Raw genomic sequence first — 21,920 nt, 5'->3', positions numbered from 1 at the left:
TTCATCATACATCGTGCAACCAGTTTTCGTCAGGTACTGTTTATAATCAATTTTAAATAAAAAAATTACAATGATTTCTGACCGTACGATAATCAATGAACGAATGTAATTTGAGGATTCGGCGAGGATCCTCTCTCCATATTCAATACTCATGCATTTTTAGTTCAAGAACTAAAGCTCAAGTTCGACTAAAGTTTAGAAATTAGTGATCCAATTTTGTCATATAATTATAAAGAAATGTGTGATTTTTAACTTTAGTCTCTAAGCATCTATTAGTGGAACAAACTATCCAAATATTATTGTTCTACATATTGCTTTTGGTGCTTTGCAACTTGTTTTTCCCCTTTTATGATGTGTGTGCAAATTCTCATAATTTCTATTGAAAACAACTGATATGAAACCATCAAAGTTTATACTTTGTTTAGGATGAAGCATAAATAGTTAATTTCATGTCACATTGATTTTTCAAAGGGGTGAAATTCACCATAGCATCTCTGAGCTCAAAAATAGTAGATAACCGTGGTTTGACACCAGCTATTCCTTTAAAAAAAAATACAAAATAGTGATAAAAAGTTAAAAAGTGACAGACATCAATTTCTAACAATTTGAGGCTCAAACTTCTGAAAGAGAAATACATCAAAACTGGCTTGGAAATTTATTGATTGTTGAGACTTGAGAGAGAGAGGGGCTTCAGAAAAACTTATGAAATTGCGAATCGAAAGCCAGAGGGGTGATGACTTCATATCCTTTCTCTGAAGGATGGTAGCTGTCCCAGAATATGTATTTCGACGAATCATTGCAGGTTCCCGGAGAGTAACGTGTACACAGAATGCTAACCTCAACGTTTCCCGTCCCACAGCATCCTCGATTGATCACTTCAAATCCTGAAACCATATAGAAAATCATTGTACCAACCTTATGATCCATATGCGTTATGGAATTTTTGTTTTTTCCGAGACTATGACGATGACTAAAAAAGTGAATTTTAGACTATCGATCTTGTTTGGTTCACATTCAAAATGTTTGGTCTTAGATTCACAGTATGACAACTTAAATCTTTGCGTGGTAAGAGAATATTGTTGGTAACTCATATATGAGAAATTGATGTATTTTTGCAAATTACTATTTCCGAAATTGACCAAGATGGTGATTTACCATATTGAGTAGGGTTTTGGATGAGGGAAAGCAATGTGTTGTAGATATCGAGGTAGACAAGCCTTGCTTCTGGCAGCCTCCTATTGAAGGCATCTATTTGGGCAGAGAGCTTGGAGTTGAAGAGACTTGCTGCTTGGTTGGCAGTCTCCGAGCACCCTCTGTCTATGCCTCCACTCAGTGTTCTCTGTGACGGTACACACCCGATGGCTGGCAGACTTACAACTCCAATTCTTCTTGCTCCGAGTCCATATAGTTCCTGCAGTTCCATTTTTTCCCCACATTAAAAAATAGCAAGGTACGACGTAGTGTGTCACGCTTTAACCATCTCTGCTACAACTCAGAGCAGCTTCTTCATACAATCCCAATTACTTGGCACCCAAGATTCAAGAATGGAAAAGATACGCATGGGTGAGCTCATCTATGGAACTTGGGATACCGAAATATGCGGCAGATTGACAATTGTTACTCTTCTGAGGTGGCTAGTTCTGATGAAAATTTTGTATTTTTGTTTGAGCAATATTCTAGTCTAATCTACACTACAGGGAGGGGGATTCAAACTTGGGTGCAAAAGGGGTAAGCACTTTGCTCTAACAAACTGGACTACGTTTAGCTAGGTCTGAAATTCTGATGGATCCCAAGCTTATGTGCATCTCAGGATGCAGGGCATTGCAAATTTAGTACTTCATGGCTACATAAGTGGTAATGCACGACTACCAAACCACTTATTTTTCTAGTGCTGACATTCACGAATTGCAATTGTTCGATGTTTACCTGAAAGAAACTTGAAGCCGATTTAACCATGAGATCGGTATACGCTGGAATGTCATAGTGAGGTCTTCTTAGTGGTGTAGATAAATAAGTATTCGCAATGTCGTTACTCCCTGTGCACACAATGTATATGCTTTTCGATACTATAGTCGCCGTTCTCTCCTTCCCAACGGCTGCATTTATCTTGCTTATGTATTTTTTGAACAAGTCTAGTTGATCTGATAGAGATAAGACAGACTGATAGAAACAAAATTAACAGAAAGAAAGGATGAAATAGTAAATAGAAAAGAGGGGGTTATATTTATTTACCACGATTTTGGGAGTGAGGGGATCATATCCTGAGCCACCTGAGGCAAAACTTACACCAGTAAGTAGGTCTTGAATCTTCAGATTTGAGTCCAAATAAGCTGGCAAAATCTTCTTCACTCCAACTGATTCAGCTGAAATATTTTTGAAGGGTTAATCATTTTCACAGTTTTGTTGAGCCAATACTTGGATCTAACTGAAGACTTAGCACAAAACCGTGCACAATCGCATTTTAGGATTCATACAGCCGACCCCATTTAGTGGGATACGGCTGGTTGTTGTTGTTGTTGGTTGAGCCAGTAGAGCTAGTAAAAAGTAAGAAACAACAGCGACAATAGTTAGATTACCTATCAAGTCTGAGGGGACTCTGCCATTGCTAAACCTTCCAGTAGGCCTTTTTCCTACAAAGTCCCTCCCATAAGGTGGGAAATTGCATTTGACTATCGTGCCAATATTGTTGTTGTTTCCCGGATCCACTATTGAATCTCCAAAAACAATCACTGCCGGAATCTTTTCGTTGTTTGGTAGGTCTACAGCAGCTGCATTGCGGTACAAGAATAAGACTATGGTGATTGTTATAAGTTCGAGAGAAGATTTAGATGATGAAGGAAGAAGTTTTGGGGAGAGGAAGTTCATTGCCTTGGTGGGTGAAAATATACTCTGCATGTTTAAGTTTTCATAGGTGTTTTTAAGCATTTGTGTAAGTATGTGGCTAGCGCAATAATTGGCTCAAAAGATGTACATTTTAGCTTTTAGTAGTTGTTAGTTAGGGTTCGGTTTAATTCGAGGGGACGTATTAATTGGGTGAGCTAGAAATCTACTTCTTTCAACTGTTGTCTCATAGGCAACAGATGCAAAATTTCCTCACGGCATTGCAAACTAAGAGTCTGATAATTCAAAAGAGAAATTCCGTGAAATATTACTAGACTAATAGTTATAAACTTCTTTCATGTTGCAAACGCGTCTGCTGTATAACTCGCATTTTCAAAGTCAAGGCTTCAGATGGTCCAAAAAGAAAGAAATAAGGTCATCTTCAACCAAAGGCTAGCTAGATGACTCATTTTAACCCTCTGGTCCTACAAGAAATTAATATTTTAATGAACAATGGAAGACCATATTTTTTACCATCTCTAACCGAGGGCCAAAGGGCTCGTTTTAGCCTTGTCATAAAAAATCATCTCCAACGGCCATAGGGTAAAACATAATTTTTATGTTGTTTAATGTTATTTAATGTTATTTAATATTATTTAATATTGTTTAATGTTGTTTCATGTTACTTAATGTTATGTAATTGTTTGGGCCCAAAATATCTTGGGCAGGCCGGGCAGTCATATGTGTTCGGCCCAAGGTAATAACAGATGCTATGGGCCGGATAATAAAACCCGGGCCAGCTGGCAGGGTCAGCCGAATCCTATCTCAAGAGGTCCAGATAAATAGGAAGGATTGAGGAAATCCTGGTGCGACCAGGATTCTCGACCAGCAAGAAATAAAGCCTCAAAGGGAGGAAGATTCAGAATCCCAGTGGGAGTAGGTTTGTTCGAACCAGAATCGAAATGGGACAAGGACTCCCAATCCAAATCAGAGGAGGTTTCAAGGAATGGGGTACTATAAATACACGAGATCATGCAACATTCAAGGGACCTTCAACTCAGCATACAATTGCCCTGCGCAAAACCTCTCAATCACCTTGAGATTTTTCCTTTTCTTTTTCCTGCCGACACACCTTCAGTTTGGATAAACAGCACTGTGGAAGCAACCGGCGAGCACCTTCAGTTTGGATAAACAGCACTGCTGCCGCAGAATCAGCCGACCAAGAAGCATCTTCAGTTTGGATAAACAGCACTGCGTCGAGGCCGACCGATTATCTATCCAAGTCTCGGTCGAGGAAGGTTTTCGAACCTTTGTTGGCAGAGGTCACCTTACTAAGCTTTCTCGGCATAGTTAGGTGTTACGAATTACATTGCTCGGCGTACTGGTTGCCGAGTGGTTTTATGATTGGATACTCACAGGCGAGTTTCAGGGTTCGGCATTCCGACGGCCGAACTACGTTTACCATCAAGACATATATCACGTTCGAGTACCTGTGCCCATACACCTTGGTCTCGATTCGACGTGCTTATACTCTCACGAATATAATCACAGTGACCGAATCGGGCTCGGACGATTTGTGAACTCCGCAGAAGTAGCAGCCTTGTCTTCAGGCTGTAGAACCCAGAGACCGAGAGTGTTCCTTCCTCGGTCGCAATCGCAAGTTAAAGAAGTCAGCAACGCGCTCAAAGCTACATCAACAGATTTTACTCCTCGGCCAGGCTCGGCCGACGAGTTGGCACGCCCCGCATTCGACCGAAGGACGTAGTTAGCTTATTAGTTACTCGGCCTGCGCGCCACGTAGGTTTTTGTAATTTTTAGGATCAACATTTTGGCACGCCCAGTGGGACCATTGTGCTAAACCTTCGGAGTTCATGACCATTGAGACACGGTCTACGAAGCAGAAAACAACCATGGGAAAGTCAACAACTGACTTGCCAGTGCAAGGCCTTGGGCAGGATTTGCATTCTACAAAAAATCCGATCATAATTGCGCCGCCCGAGGCCACTAGTATAACACGCCGGGAGAGTGAAGTCTGTCTCGGCGGACAACCTTACAACCCCACAGTCCCGAATCAAACAGCTGGAATGTTCATGGAAGGGATTGTAGAAGATTGTGATGACGATGGTGGAGAAGGTTCCGATCCACCAACTAGGACATTCCTTCGGAGACGACTGGATGAACAATATCGTCAGGTCGAGCAGTCGATTGGTCAGAAGATGAATGATTTGCTAGACGCAATACGTAGTAATAGCGATACACAGACCAGAATGCTTGAACTACTAGTCAGTAAAGCTTTCGAAGATGGCCAGGTCGGCCAACCGCGGCAGCTCCCGACGAATGTGCCCATACCAGCCGAGAGAGGGTCCGCTCGGCCACAACCAGTCCCCTTAGAAAGAAGAGGACCAGGGAATAGAGCCGAGGGACCAAGCCAGGGAGAAGAAGTCGCCTCCATAAACGTGATCGAAGTCCAGAGAATGATTGATTCGGCCCTAAAAAAAGGGCCGAAGTTTCCAAAATTCATTCACCCGTACCCGGCTTATGTGGAAAGGTTTGAATACCCACGAGGATTTAAGATCCCCGATTTCAGCCTCTTCGCCGGGGAATCATCATTATCCTCACTAGAACATGTGGCTCGGTTCACAGCGCAGTGTGGGGACGTCAATAGTGATTTTTACAAACTACGACTGTTTAACTTTTCACTGACAGGCTCAGCTTTCGCCTGGTACATTAATCTTCCACCCAACTCCGTGCAGAGTTGGGAAGAGTTGGTCGAAAAGTTCCATGAACAATTTTATCGGCCAGGGATGGAGATGTCCGTATCCTCCTTGGCCAGGATGGCTCAAGCATCTGATGAATCTCCAATGGAATACCTAACAAGGTTTAAATCGGCCAGGAATTGGTGCCGAGTGCCACTCCCCGAAGTCGAATTCGTCAGGATCGCCCTCAACGGATTAGACGTGGAATACAAAAAGAAGTTTCTGGGGGCAAATATTCGAGATATGTACGAACTTGCTCAACACGTCGAACAATATGAGTATCTGCTCCGAGAAGAGAAGATATCAAAGTCACCATCCCGGGGGACGTTGTATAAGAACCCCACGGTGAGCTATGCATCGGCCGAAAGTGAAGACCCTCAGTACGCTAGCGTGGATGCAGCCGAGATAATAATAGACAAACCCTATGTTTGCAAGGCTTTGGCACAAGTAAATACCAAAGACGCCAAAACACGTTTGACCGCCGAGGAAACGGCTAAGTCATCAAAAGTATACACTTTTGATATCACCAAAGCTGACGCAATTTTCGATCAATTATTGGCAGCAAAAATCATCAAGCTTCGGCCGGGGCATACTATCCCTAAGGCCGATGAATTAAAAGGAAAGATATACTGCAAATATCATAATTCTAATAAGCATGCAACCAATAATTGTGTTGTGTTCCGGGACACAATTCAAAGCTGGATTGAAAAAGGAAAGTTGAAATTTCCGGAAAAGATGGCGGTCGACGTTAATCCTTTCCCTTCAACAACGATTGGTATGGTGGATGCTCACCTTCCCAAAAACAAAGGGAAGGCCGAATATGTCCCGGTGCAGCATATCCGTCGACCAAATGGTCAAACAAGACTAAAGCTTGATATCTTTTCAAATGCACCACCAACGGAACAATCGGCGCAACCCGCCGATGAGCCGATGACAAGGTCAAAATCCGACGGAACTTGTGGATCGAAGGTGTTATGTGACCATTGTAAAACACCAGTGGAGCCTGGAAGGAAGATATCTTCAACACCACCTGCGGCCCCTACAACATCGTCGACAGGGTTAAGTCCACGGCATCAAGTGTTTGATCGACTCGGCCCACAAGTACGGCCGAAAGACCAGACCTCGGTCAGGCGGCGTCTGGATTTCGACGCACCTTTCTACAATGAGGATTATTACTCGCGCAATGCTAATAGTTCGGCCTCACCGGCCAATCGCAAAACTTTCAAACCACCAAGGACATCGGATCAACGCTGGTACAGTTACAATTCTCCGACTGGTTTGTATACGGCACTGTCCAAATCCCAAAAACGTCGTCGTCAACGGATAGATTGCATGGCTCGGCGACGAGGAGCGCAGGCCAGCCCGGCCAATCAATGGCAACCAAAACAGGCCGTGGAAGATAGTAGCGAACGACCAACCCCGACTATCATGACCGAGTTAGCCGAAGGGAAGAAAGTAGCGGAGGCTGATTTCGAAACCACCATTGAGGAGGCTGAGAAACGTATTAAGATCCTTCTCCGGCCTGGGGAAACGAGAGCTCGTCTAGAGTACTTTACAAAAGAGGCCGAAAGGAAACTTTCTCCGTTACCACCGCGCGAGCCGCTTATCAAAATACGGCGCAACTTACACCCTCCGTTCCTCGGTGCATCCATGGAATACATGCGAGAATTTCATAAGAAGTACTCCGCAAATGACTTGTACGGACTCCCCAAGGCATGTCAGGAAGCCCTCGACTTGGCGCTAACTTGCCCTGATGCCGAGCAAATTATCCAGAAAACTTCTGATCCAGCCATTAAAGCTAGGTTTCAACATATCCGGGAGGCTCGGGTCCTTGGTTTTGAGGTCGATCCTTATACAGATATCGACGCCGCCGAATTACCCTTTTCGCTCGAAGACCTTCAGCACTTACGATATCATTTCGAAGTCTTCTCGGCTGTATCGCTCTTCGGCCTCACGGCCGACGAGGAAAAACGGATAGCACGATTGGATACCTATTTAGACACAAGAAACGCCCGTATTGCATATGAAGAACGAGCCCGTGTAACAAAGGACCAACGAAAATCTTCGGCAGTACACATCGCCGAAGGAAATGGCTCACCCGCACTCGATTTGGTTCCCACGTCTCGGATACCGGCTTTTACCGAGGAACTCAAAAGTTTGATCGAAGATTTTCCGACGACTGCTACAGAGGATAGTTCTCCGGAAGACGACGACCATGACCCCATGGGCCCTTCGGTCCTCGAACATATGGAGATCAGTATGGTCCACGTCCTACCGGCTGAATTCCAACCGAGTACCCACCAGTCAAGTTTCTTGGACGGGGACGTAGTTGCCGAGGAAGCAACACAAGTAGACTTCGTCGCAAACGACGACGATAGAGAAAACCAGAGCGGGGACAACCTTAAAGCCGTTTTGGCCGAGCTATTTCCCCGCTCCCCCTCGGTTAATCTCCAACACCTGAAGCCGTTGTACGTCACAGCTCACATCGAAGGATTTCCCATTTCTAAAGTGTTTGTCGACTGTGGAGCCACAGTCAACATTATGCCGATATCCGTCATGAAGGCTTTACGTCGTTCTGATAATGAACTCATTCCATCAGGAATCACTATGAGCAGCTTTGTTGGTGACAAATCTCAGACCAAAGGGGTGCTCCCGTTGGAAGTTAGCATTGCCGGCCGTCAACACATGACGGCATTCTTTATCATTGATTCCAAGACCGATTATAACGCATTACTTGGCCGCGACTGGATCCACCAAACCAGTTGCATTCCTTCCTCACTATACCAAGTCCTCATCTTTTGGGATGGCAAATCGGTCGTAGTCCACCCAGCCGATAACCAACCATTTGAAACCAACATGATTCAGGCTCGCTATTATGATGATCACGTCGGCTACATCACCCTCCAAGGCCTTAACGAGGATGGGCGGCCGACGAGAATTTCGGTACAAAAAGTGATTGAGGTCGGCGCCGAGACTGTCCAACAGGATTCGGCGAGACTTGGCTTGGCGAACTTGGTCATCAGTGCCGATGATTGAGCACACCACGCAAGAACGGCGTCAGGCCGCGGTTTCGTCTACAATGGAACGTCTGCTGGCCCATTGGTACGCCATTACCAAGCAACCACATTCTGGCATCAATTTGATCGAATTTCTGGCCGAAGCAGATAACGGCCCCGTTCTATCGTTCGATAAAGTTCAGGCTGCGCCGGCCGAACTCGAAGACCATCGACCTCAAGTCAAGGACCCGTTAGAGGAAGTTAACGTAGGCACGGCCGAGGATCCTCGAACATTATTTATTAGTGCGTTACTCCCACCGTCCATGAAGGTCGAACTCCGTAAGCTACTCCATGAGTTTAAAGATTGCTTTGCGTGGAGTTATCATGAAATGCCTGGCCTCGACCGAAACCTTGTAGAACATGAGCTACGCATCAAGGAGGGGTGTAAGCCTTTTCGACAACCTCCTCGCCGATTTTCAAACGAAGTACAACTCGGCATTAAGGAAGAATTAGTTCGGCTTCTGAAAGCCGGGTTTATTAGGACCGCTCGGTATGTCGAATGGTTGGCCAATATCGTCCCCGTTTTAAAGAAAAACGGTGCCCTTCGCATTTGCATCGATTTCCGTAATCTAAATCTGGCTACTCCCAAGGATGAATATACGATGCCGATTTCAGATTTATTAATTGATGCCGCAGCTAATCATGAACTGCTATCTTTTATGGACGGTCATGCGGGTTACAACCAGATTTTCATCGCCGAAGCTGACGTCCACAAGACGGCTTTCCATTGCCCGGGGGCACTTGGTACTTACGAATGGGTAGTCATGCCTTTCGGCCTCAAGAATGCCGGCGCCACATACCAACGAGCCATGAATATGATCTTCCACGACTTAATCGGTACAATCGTCGAAGTTTATATCGATGATGTGGTCGTAAAATCCAAACGTCGTCAAACACACCTGGACGACCTAAGGCAAGCGTTCCTTCGCATGCGCAAAAACAACCTCAAGATGAACCCGGCCAAGTGTGCTTTCGGTGTTTCGGCCGGTAATTTCCTAGGATTTTTGGTACACCATCGTGGCATCGAGGTCGATAAAAATAAAGCCCGCGCCATCATCAGCGCCCCACCTCCGACGACAAAGAAACAGCTCCAGTCGTTACTCGGGCAGATAAATTTCCTCCGGCGTTTCATCGCCAATTCGGCCGGTAAAATGAAGGCATTCTCTACGCTCCTTAAACTGAAGGAGACCGACCGATTTGAATGGCGCGAAGAGCATCAAACTGCGTTTACGCAGATCAAGGTGGCCCTTTCCACTCCACCAGTGCTCGTTCCACCTTGTCGCAACAAACCCCTTAAGTTATACATTTCGGCAGCCGACGAATCCATTGGTTGCCTCCTCGCGCAAGATAATAATGTCGGGCGTGAACAAGCTATCTTTTACCTTAGCCGAAACCTGAATTCCCCAGAGATTAATTATGCACCTGTCGAAAAACTTTGCTTAGCGCTGTTTTTTGCCGCATCCAAACTTCGGCATTACATGCTCCCCACAGTTACGCAGGTCATCGCCCAAACCGACGTAATTCGATACATGCTGACTCGGCCTATGGTCAAAGGCCGAATCGGGAAATGGACACTCGCCTTATCCGAGTTCAGCCTTCAGTATGTACCACAAAAGGCCGTCAAGGGACAAGCCCTCGCCGACTTCCTGGCACAACACCCATCCCCTTATGGTTTTGAGGGGGACGACGTCGACATCGGTTTCGTCACCACACGCGATAACCATTGGACTATGCATTTTGATGGTTCCAGTACTTCGACCTCGGCCGGGGTCGGTATCGCAATTCAGTCGCCGGACCACTGCCGATGGTATTTTTCTCTCAAGTTAGATTTCAGCTGCACCAATAATCAGGCCGAGTATGAAGCCCTCATTATCGGCCTCCATGTTTTACACGATCTGCGGGCCCCCCGCATTCTCGTCCTTGGTGATTCTGAACTTGTGATTAACCAGCTGAACGGCGTGTTTCGCTGCATGAGTTGTACTTTAGCTCCCTATCACATGGTCGCCACCTACCTGGCCGAGTCATTCGAACGAATCACATTTGAACACATTTCACGTATTCACAATACTGACGCCGACGAACTCGCCCAGATCGCCTCCGGAGCACAACTCATGGGGGGCAAGCTAGGTCGAATTGTGGGAATTGCGACCACGGGTCAACGATCGTACCCCGCCTTGATCAATCAGCAAACTCTCCAACGCGCGCACGTAATACGTACAAGGGTAATGTCGCTCCCATCCCTACTAGAACGAGGAGATCCCATGGAAGTATGTGCCGTCGAAGTAGAACCAGATGATTGGAGAAAGACGATGTTACGGTACCTCGATAACCCCAATGGGAAACACGAACGAAGAACGAAGGTGCTCACCACGAATTATGTGTCGTATCAAAATGAATTATATCGCAAGGGCGAGGATGGTTTACTACTATTGTGCCTCGGCCCACACGAGGCTGCCCAAGTAATGGCCGAGGTACATGAAGGAATTTGCGGAGCACACCAATCTGGACGAAAGATGCGCTGGTTGCTCCGACGACACGGTTATTTTTGGCCCAATATATTAAAGGATTGCATCGAATATGCACGGAGATGCGTATCATGCCAAATTCATGGACCCGTGCAAAGAGCCCCGGCCGTATTGCTACACTCGGTTACTAAACCATGGCCGTTCAGGGGTTGGGCAATGGATGTAATTGGCAAAATCACGCCGTCATCAGGGGCAGCGAAGCACGCATGGATAATTGTAGCAACCGACTATTTCACTAAGTGGGTCGAGGCAAGGTCATACGCCGAATTAACTGCTAAAGAGGTATGCAACTTCGTAGAGGAGAATATTGTGACTAGATTCGGCGTGCCAGAAACAATCATAACTGATAATGGCACTATATTCACGGCCGATAGATTTAGGGAATACGCGGCAAGTTTGAATATCCGACTCGAGCAATCTACGCCGTACTACCCACAGGCAAACGGACAGGCCGAGGCAAGCAACAAAGTGTTGATCGGCATCCTTGAAAAAATGGTAAAAGAGAAACTTGGTTTGTGGCATTTAAAGTTATATGAAGCATTATGGGCATACCGAACTTCACCCCGGTCGGCCACTGGAACCACTCCTTATGCGTTAACTTATGGACACGATGCTATGTTACCGGTCGAGTTGAGTATAAGCTCGTTGCGAGTAATCAAGCAGAATGATTTGTGCAGTATTGAATACAGTCAAGCGATGCGACAAGAGTTGGAAGACTTAGAAGAAAGTCGAATCGACGCAGGTAACTTGTTGATTGCGCAAAAGAAAATTGTCGAACGAGCATATAACCAGCGTGTAAGACAAAAAACGTTCGGCGAAGGAGAATTGGTTTGGCAAACTGTGTTGCCTATTGGAATCAAAGACCCCAGGTTTGGTAAGTGGTCGCCAAATTGGGAAGGGCCATTCATCGTTCACAAAGTCCTCGGCAAGGGGGCATATCATTTACGAGATCGGACGGGTTCAGTTCACAAATTGCCGATTAATGGAAAGTTTTTAAAGAAGTACTACCCAATTACATGGGAAATGCAAGAGTAAGTCCATTATACTGACAGCAAAACGACCATTGTATTAATGGCAAAATAACCATTGTATTGATAACAAAAGATTCATTACAAGAGAACAAATACAATGATTAAATTCCTAAGGGGTCGAAGGGAGGAAGGTCTCGAGGGCAGCTTTTAGCTCCAGCCACTTGGCTTCGCTCAAAATTATCTCAGCCTGCCGGGTCTTCTTGTTGCATTGCAGTTGCTGGATACGCCGTGCACCGGCAGCGAAGGCCGTTAGCCGAGTCTTGTTGGCCTCAAAGTCCTTCTCAAGCTCAGAGGCAGCGGCCGACCTTTGCCGTTGAAGGTCAGAAATCTGACGTTGGAGGTCAGAGATCTGGCGATCGAACTCGGACAGCTTGGCTTTCTTCGCCTTGAGTGCCTCCATCTCCACTCGGCCGGCCTCATGCGCGACCTTGGCCACCTTCAAGTCGTCCTCGGCCTGCAAGGCTCGCTCGAAGACAAGAAAGTGTTGCCGAGTTCGCTCCAAGAGGTCGGTAAGGAAAGAGATACCCTCCGGGCTCAGATGACCACCGCTGGCGAGGTCATTGAGACACTCTCCAACAGAGTCGATGCCTTTGCACCGGAGAGCTTGAGAAGCAGTCAGAGACAAGACTTCGTGCAGCTTCACGAAGACTTCGGCGGGCGTGGCTCCCACCGATTCGGCCGGAGCAGCAGAAGAGCCGGCCTCACCGGTCGTGCTCTGGAGTAGAGCGTCAAGCTCCATTTCCCAGGACGGCTGCACATAAGAGGAAAATTTGGTGAAGAACAGTAAAGACGTGATGTAGTGCATAAAGGAAAAAGGAGAATGTTTGAGACCTGCCGAGAAGAGACTTCGGCCATGCCCTCTGGGTCATTGCTCGAACCCAGGGAACTTAATGGCCGAGCCCAGTGCCTCAGACCGCTACGCAATTCACGCGGCCGATGGAGGTCATCTACATTTGATGGCCACGATGGCGGCCAGGAAATATAAACAACGCCCCTCGGCGCATAAAATTGCCGGTGAAATGAAAGTTCGGGCACCTGACATGTAATGGTCTTAAAAACATGTATCAAAAGAGAATCAACACAAAAGAAGAAAGACTTACAAAGGCCGAAGAGACTTCCTGCGGAGGAATGGGGAGATCTGCATCCTGCGGATGAATCGGCGACTCGGCCGTGGCCTCAGGGTCGACCATGGGTCTCTTGCCACGATCCGCCACTGGAGGAGTCGGTCGAGTGGCCGCCTCCACAACCGGAGAAGGACAGACGGGAGGAGAACTGACTGGTCGGCGACGGCGTTCCAGGGGGACCTCTTCGCTCTCGCTCTCGACATCCTGGACAAAAAGAGATTATTTTACGACCAAGAAACCTGAAGGAACAAGAGTAGAAGCAGAATTATACCTCCAAAACGACCGTTGGAGTCGGGGGTGTTTCGGCAGGAGCAGCCGATTTCCCCATTTTGGGCGCCACGACCGGCTCTGAAGTATGAGCAGATGCGGGTGCGACGATTGGGTCGGCTTGAGAGACGGCTGGAGGATTCGAGGTTGGAGGTGCCTGGGCAGCCGGCACAGATGGAGAGCCGGCAGGAGCGGGCGTCCCAGTAGTGTCACTGGGGACGACATGAATCTCCCGGTCGCCTTTCTTCGCCAATTTCTTGACGCGCTTAGAAGGACGAGGGGCCTCTTCCGCCGGCTCGGCCCCTTGGTGGGGGCGTTTGGCAGGGATCGACCGCTCGGTGACAAGGGTCCTCTTCATAGGCGCTTTCTTCGCCTTTGCCACCGCGGCGACCACCTCCACCGTCCTCGGCACGCGAACCCCTGAAAAGAAGTAATTAGCAACGAGGATCAAGTTGTAAAACAAAGGAGGAAAGAAGAACGAAAAGACTACCTTGGGTCGACTCCTTAGGCTGTGTCGAGGATGTTGACCTAGGGCGGTCGCCGAAGATCTTCATCGCCAGCTCTTCGGCCGGGGCGCCGAAGAAGTTGCCGGTGTACTCCTCCCACCAGTCCCCGAAGGTATCAGTTCCCAGAGATTCAGGGACCGCCGGCCGAATCCTGAATTTCCTGCACTTCTCTAGGAACTCCTGGTCGGACGTCTTGCACTCCCTCTCAGAGGAACCGGTAAGACGCCCCCGACTTAGGAGTGACCGAGAAGCGAGCAGGGGGACGGGGCTGCCTTGAATATAGCCGAGCTGCCGGGCGACAAAATGGGGGTGGTAGACCTCCCAGCCAGCTCGGCGGGCATCGCAACCCAGTGGAAGGTCGCGAGCCAAAACCAACGACCCCCAGCGCTGACGAATGTCCGCATCCTCGGACGCGGCCCACGCGGCCGTAGGAAGCTTGAGCGAGGAAGGGTACTCCTGGCGCCGGCACACCAGGAACTCGTCATCCGAGAGGACATCTAGGCCGAGGAAGTGTTTGAAAACCTCGTCGGCCCGGTGAGGTGGTGCCGGTCGAGATGCCAGTTGAAGACCGAGGGCGGCCGTTCGCTGGAAGGCAGGGACCTCCGGTCGAAGAGTAGAGAAGTAAACCTGCAACCAGAGTTGGAACACCCAGAGGGGTCCGTTCTGATGCGGGTCGATCTTGCCAATGGTCGCCTCGGCCAGGCAACGGTAGAGATTGGCGAGTATGGCTGGACTGAGCGCCAGCAAGCGACCATTAGCCAGTGCCTGGGCCACCGGCATGTTCTCCACCAGGCATTTGTTCGACCGAGTACAACAAATGAATTTGTTGTACCAGTAGAAGAGGAAGGCCTCGTGCTCTCCCTTCCTAAGGCTTTCCTCGCCTCGGCCGGCGAAATGAAGAATGAGAGTGTTATAGTTGAAGAAGTTCTTGTGGAGCTTTTGAACTTCTTCCCTTGAGGGCTCCCGATCACCCCGGCTTAGCGTCTCGACAGCCCTTTCGTCGAATAGTGCCTTCAGGTCGAGAGGAGAAGGGTATCCGGAAAGGGCGGCGTCAATAGGAAGGCCGATCGAGGAAGTCCCAAGGATGGCCGAGACGTCGAGGATGGTGGGGCCGAGAGGGCCGAAAGGCAGGACCATGGTGTTGGTGGCCGAACACCATAAACTCAGGGCCGCCATGAGCAGCTCCTTATCCATGGCAATCTCCATGGTTGACAGAATAATGGCATCGTAGATGCCGAGAGCCTTCCACTCCTTGGAGAAGAAGGAGCTCATTCGGTCGACCCAGGCGGCCCAGGCCGTGGTGGTCGAGGGCCAAGCTCCTTGAGGACGAGCCAAGCACCATTTCGACCAGTCAAACCCTTGAAGAAGGGGGGTTAGACATTGCTCCTTGAGCAAGTTGGTGACAGACGACGGCACTGCGTCTTTGAAGAGGGGACCCAGAATCTGGTGGGTGGTGGCCATATCCTCTTGAAATCGCAGCGTCTTGACGGCACTGCGATCGATGAATGACTTGCACTTATTGATCTCATCGGAAAGCTTCGAAATAAAGGAGGCCATTTGCAGAAGGAAGAACTAAAAAATTGCAGAAGGTCTGGAAGGTTTGATTTGAGCAAACAAAGATGAGAAATTAGAGATTCTGGAGTTTCTGAGGGCGTAAGAGGCGAATAGCAGAAATGTGGGTATTTATAGGCTTTTCAGAATGAATATCAAACGTCTGGAATTCAAAAGCGCTGGTTCAGATTGGGGGGAAATGTAACCGGGAAAGTCTGCAATCATTTCGGATATTTTGGGAACCTGCGAAAATGGGATCGAGGAGTCGAAAATCCAGGACGCACGATGGCGTGTGGCGACAGGTTCAATGCATTTAATAAGGATGAGACGGTTCAATTAGTTCATGGTTTCGAGGCCCATGAGTGAAGCTTTTAAGAACGGCGGAGAATCGACACGTGGCCACGCGTTGGGGGCGACGAGGAAAGTGCAATCATGTCTCATAAATATGCAGGAATAATGATCATTAAGGGAGTAAAGTTAAAAAAGCAATAAATGTCTTCGCTTCTTCAAGGTCGAGGCCCGACCAAGAGGTGACAGTCGGCGACCTCAGAAGCGAGGGGGCAATGTTTGGGCCCAAAATATCTTGGGCAGGCCGGGCAGTCATATGTGTTCGGCCCAAGGTAATAACAGATGCTATGGGCCGGATAATAAAACCCGGGCCAGCTGGCAGGGTCAGCCGAATCCTATCTCAAGAGGTCCAGATAAATAGGAAGGATTGAGGAAATCCTGGTGCGACCAGGATTCTCGACCAGCAAGAAATAAAGCCTCAAAGGGAGGAAGATTCAGAATCCCAGTGGGAGTAGGTTTGTTCGAACCAGAATCGAAATGGGACAAGGACTCCCAATCCAAATCAGAGGAGGTTTCAAGGAATGGGGTACTATAAATACACGAGATCATGCAACATTCAAGGGACCTTCAACTCAGCATACAATTGCCCTGCGCAAAACCTCTCAATCACCTTGAGATTTTTCCTTTTCTTTTTCCTGCCGACACACCTTCAGTTTGGATAAACAGCACTGTGGAAGCAACCGGCGAGCACCTTCAGTTTGGATAAACAGCACTGCTGCCGCAGAATCAGCCGACCAAGAAGCATCTTCAGTTTGGATAAACAGCACTGCGTCGAGGCCGACCGATTATCTATCCAAGTCTCGGTCGAGGAAGGTTTTCGAACCTTTGTTGGCAGAGGTCACCTTACTAAGCTTTCTCGGCATAGTTAGGTGTTACGAATTACATTGCTCGGCGTACTGGTTGCCGAGTGGTTTTATGATTGGATACTCACAGGCGAGTTTCAGGGTTCGGCATTCCGACGGCCGAACTACGTTTACCATCAAGACATATATCACGTTCGAGTACCTGTGCCCATACACCTTGGTCTCGATTCGACGTGCTTATACTCTCACGAATATAATCACAGTGACCGAATCGGGCTCGGACGATTTGTGAACTCCGCAGAAGTAGCAGCCTTGTCTTCAGGCTGTAGAACCCAGAGACCGAGAGTGTTCCTTCCTCGGTCGCAATCGCAAGTTAAAGAAGTCAGCAACGCGCTCAAAGCTACATCAACAGATTTTACTCCTCGGCCAGGCTCGGCCGACGAGTTGGCACGCCCCGCATTCGACCGAAGGACGTAGTTAGCTTATTAGTTACTCGGCCTGCGCGCCACGTAGGTTTTTGTAATTTTTAGGATCAACAGTAATGTTTAATGGTTTAGCAAGTTATAGAAAAAAAAAAAAGAAGGAATTTTTACAATTTTTAAAACAAATTTTGTAAAAAAAAAAAAAATAATAATAATAATAACGACTATTTGATGTTAGCCAGTTAACGTTGGTTTTCAAATTCTGGCCCAGCTGGCTGGCTCCTTTGGGCCAACCGGTTGGCCCTTTGGTCCTTTTTTGTCTAGTGGGGCCCACGAGCCCTTTGGCCTGGCCCTCAGTTAGAGATGATTTTTAGGTTATTTTCAACCCTCTAGCCCTATGAACCCTTCGGTTGGAGATGACCTAAAACAGTCAAAGGTTTTTGCAGCTGCATAAATTCTATCTTATCAGAAGAAGAAAAAATGGTGCTGCTTATTTCCTTCGTCGCTGGTTTGCAGTCAAATTTTCACACCATACTGTGATCAGAAATCATCTAACCTTCATTTTATAATATGTATATGGTTTGGCTAATTATTGTTTAGTGATTAATCACTTTTTGAACAGTAAATGTATATATCCAACTGCTTTTTTACCATCAGCACATAGTACTGCTGCAAATGTTTTGCATCCATCTATATTCAATACTCTTGGATTTTTAGTTCAAGAACTAAAACTCAAGTTCAACTAAAGTTTAGGAATTAGTGATCCAATTTTGTCATATAGTTATAAAGCAAATGTGTGATTTTTAACTTTAGTCTCTAAGCATCTATAAGTGTGGAACAAACTATCCAAATATTGTTGTTGTACGTATTGCTTTTGGTGCTTTGCAACTTGTTTTTCCACTTTTATGATGTCTGTTTTTTCTTTTCTTTTTTTCTAGCATATTACTTTGGTGTTTTGCAACTTATTTTGCAGGTCTAGATCTTCTAGATTTTTTTTATAGAGGGTTTTAGGCTTTACGTCCCCTTCTTTTCCTGTATTTTTATTTGTTGGCTTAAGAGGGGTCAGGTTTATGTCTCTCCTCTTTTCTTATATTTTTCACCTTTTTTTTTTTTTTTTTTTTTTTTTTTTTTTTTTTTTTTGTATTATGAGGGGTAATTTTATGTATCTCTGACTAGGTATAACTTTCTTTTTCAAATTTAATAAATTTTCTCTTGTACAGTCGAAGTTTTCCAAATAAAAATTTGTAGTTGTACATATAGCACAACCTTAAATAGCTCAACTCATTATACAACAAAGGAAAATATAAATATTGATATATAAACTGATTGTGTGACCAACTAACTCTTTAATTCGGCGAGATCTTAACTTCAAATCCCCTTCTTCAGATAATAAAAAAACAGGAGAGAAACTACTCAAGTGCGAAGTCGGCAATGTAAATGCTTGCAAACGCAGTGTTTTATGCACTGGTCGACAAGCGAGTTGCGCAATGCAAAAAGTTCAAGAAATTCGGCATCTCTATAAGAAAAAAGACGACGTTGGTGTTGGAGGAGTTGGAGTTGGACCAACCCTATAACCCCTTTTCTTGGGTTATTGAACTTAAACCTTACAAGAAAAATGGGGCCGAACAGAAAAGAAGTAAGTCACGTGATCGCATCTAGTAAATAAACTAGAGCTCTACAGGGCCAGTGCAGATCAGGCAGATTTCGACTCCAGCATCTCTACTGTCATGGAGTGCAAGAGATGGCAGGTTCTATTCCTCCCTTTGAGAAACCACTCAAATACCCTGTCTAAATTTGCATCGAAAACCCTGATTCGTGACCTCAACAAGAGCGTAGTCTATCATCTCGCACAAACTACAAATGAAAGGGGTTGGTTGATTCATGTCAAAGAAGGAAATGGGGGAACAATATAACTCGGTTGTTACTTCCGCTCTCTCAACTTGTCGTAGGACGATTGCCCGAATCATTCCCAAAGACAAAGGTATTCAACTTATTGGAATTTTTAGTGTTTTTAGAGTGTATGGCATCGACCAGGGTTGTTGGAGTACTAGGGGTTATGATAAGGTCGACTTGGGCTGAAATCTCGATTTATTCCCTGCGGTCATGGTGGTTAAGTGGTCATGGAAATATAACACCTTGGAACATTCAGTTTTGACCCTAAAAAGAGCATAAAAGTTCCAAAGCTGGATCGTGAATTATGAAGACGTTATTTTTTTTTTATCAAGAAAAAGAAAAATTTTATGTTGTCCGCAGCTATGGAACATGTTATGGTTGATTATTGTCTGAATGTGATAATGGTTGTATCGATGCCGATACTATGTTTGTTCTGGGGCTTGTCACAAGAAGAGTATGGTGGAATCGTTGGGGGAGCTTCTTTTAATTGTCGTTTTCTGCATAGCAACCTGCGGAGAATTACATAACATCGTATAACAGTTGATATGAATTACAAAAACTTTAAAGGATCTTACCAAACTATTCCCATTCTGGTATCTGTTACACTCTGAATTAACTAATTGTTTCTGATGTATCTTCTACATTTAAAGACTCCACGATGCCGTCTCCATTTTTGGTTTCTATTTTGAATTCAGACTATGCAATGTCGTGTATGTTTCTGGTTCTACATTTACATTTGAATTCAGACTCTATGTAGTGTATGTTTTTGGTTCTGTTTTTATATTTGGATCCAAACTGTGCAATAAGTGTCTGTTTTTTTGTTCTACTTTTACATTTGAATTCAGACTCTGCAATACAGTTTCTATTTTTGTAGTCCTATTTTCCTATGGATTTTGCCTTCCACCATTCCAAACACAAATTTAATTACAAAATTCAGTAGTAAAAATGACCTAAAATTCAAAGCACGAATTTTTCAGATTTGATCCTTCTATGACGTCTTCTAAACCTCATCGATACTCAAGTTCCACTTGTGCGGCCCTAGCCTCAACAAACTTTCTTCTAGAAACTCTTTTCGACACAACAGTTGATATGTGACCACTCATTCCCAAACTACGCCGCACCATCCGCCCTACAGTCTCGTTGAGGCCATTGATGGTTCTAGAAATAATTGTGTCAATTACAATGTTGTGGTCGCTGATTGGTTGAACAGTTGGGATCTAGTTCTACTCGCCGTCACCAATGGGCAATGACCTCTTCTTCTTCATCGGAGAGAAGATGAGAGACATAGGAAGAGAGGAGGATGGGAAAGAGTGAAGAGAGAGAAAGGGGAAGGAAAGCTATGATAAAAGGGAGTAGATAAACACAAAAGAGAGAACGATGAGAGCATAAAATCAGTAATTTGAACTAAGAGAATGATAGATTAGTTATTTTCTAACTAGTCTAAATCACGTGACATGTTTCATTGATTTATGTATAATTATTATAAAAATTTATAATTTTTATATACAAAACAAAAATTAACTATTAATATATGACTTATTCGTAAATATTCTCATTTGACGTAATATGAAGGCGTATGATTTAGAGTTTCAATTCCTGTCGGCTAATACTGGTTGCAACTCCACGAGCCCCAAACAAAGGACAATTATTGATCATTCTATTAATTAATTATGAAACGTGGCAATCAACTCCATCATGTGGACACGATTAGGACAGAATACCCAAAAGACAACCTTCATTTTTGTTATATACTATTTATATTTAATTTTAAATTTTAAATTTCAAATAATTTCTAACCACATGATGTACGATGAACGGCCATAATTACGGGATCTCCCGGATCTCCAGAAAAAAGAATCTGGCGAGGAACATTTTCCTTCTAGTTCTGTGTAATAATTTTTAGGTCAAATCAAATAATTGATAAGCCGGTTTTCATATAATTGAATCCGATAATGCAGATCAATATGGATGTTGTTCGTATTTACAAAGACAAAGTTATAACTTTATACTGTCAATTATTTTTAATCCGATAATCAAACTATGAAACGACGGAAATTGCATATTTATGTCAACTATTTTTACAGGTATGTATATTTGAATATTTCAACCACATTGAAAATGTTGTGTTGGAAATTACAAGGACATTATTATATTCTTTTAAGAACCATGTAGACAACTAGGTTGAGGCACAGGTATCTTGCTCTCTTTAAGAAGATTCAAGCCCACTAAGGTTTAATAATTTATCCACGAACTGTTACAGCAGTATATATTTTGACTTGTTCCTCCAAAACAACCCAAGTGAAATGTTGTGTGATTCAAACCTATCTACACAAAGGGAAGAGTCCAAAGCTCCATCACACGAACACCCTTCTTTGGCCATTAAGTAGAATGAAAAAGATGGAGTAATGAAGTAGAAAAGATTGGGTGGTGGATAATAAATGAAAAGATGATGGAGAATGCTACTAACTTTAAGTTTAATAAACACAAATTAACAAAACAAAAGTTATAAGAGCTACATTATATGAAAAGTTAAAGACTCCATCTTAATTCTCACTGGCAACAAATAATGACATTCATCTTAATTTTCCACTAAGTAACGACAAATAATGACAATTATAATTTATTCATTTAATATTAAAAAAATGCACCAACACGTTGCAGATTATGAGGGTGAATCTCTTTGGAACCTTAATTGGCTCACAAGACATGTTTTTCGAAATTGGATTTCTAATCCGTTTATTACGTACAAATCTGGAGGCTATAAATCCATATTTCTTCTTTTTGTTCACACACCGTAAGATTGTATTAACAATTTTGT

At 45.1% G+C, this 21,920-nt stretch overlaps 1 protein-coding gene across 1 annotated transcript; it reads right to left on the bottom strand.

Annotated features, from left to right (window-relative positions):
* Positions 1 to 479: 479 nt before the first annotated feature.
* Positions 480 to 2,865, bottom strand: LOC137748267 (GDSL esterase/lipase EXL3-like). Its single transcript, XM_068488394.1, has 5 exons — positions 2,577 to 2,865; positions 2,233 to 2,363; positions 1,927 to 2,160; positions 1,156 to 1,411; positions 480 to 884 (listed from the first exon to the last, which is right to left on the bottom strand). The coding sequence occupies exons 1-5, from the start codon at positions 2,863 to 2,865 to the stop codon at positions 691 to 693; spliced, it is 1,104 nt and encodes a 367-aa protein (XP_068344495.1). The 3' UTR covers positions 480 to 690.
* Positions 2,866 to 21,920: the final 19,055 nt, after the last annotated feature.

The sequence above is a fragment of the Pyrus communis genome, chromosome 10, assembly GCF_963583255.1.
Source record: "Pyrus communis chromosome 10, drPyrComm1.1, whole genome shotgun sequence".
Taxonomy (NCBI): Eukaryota; Viridiplantae; Streptophyta; class Magnoliopsida; order Rosales; family Rosaceae; genus Pyrus; species Pyrus communis.
Note: the sequence above shows the minus strand (reverse complement) of the source record. Positions and strands in the feature narration are given on the sequence as shown.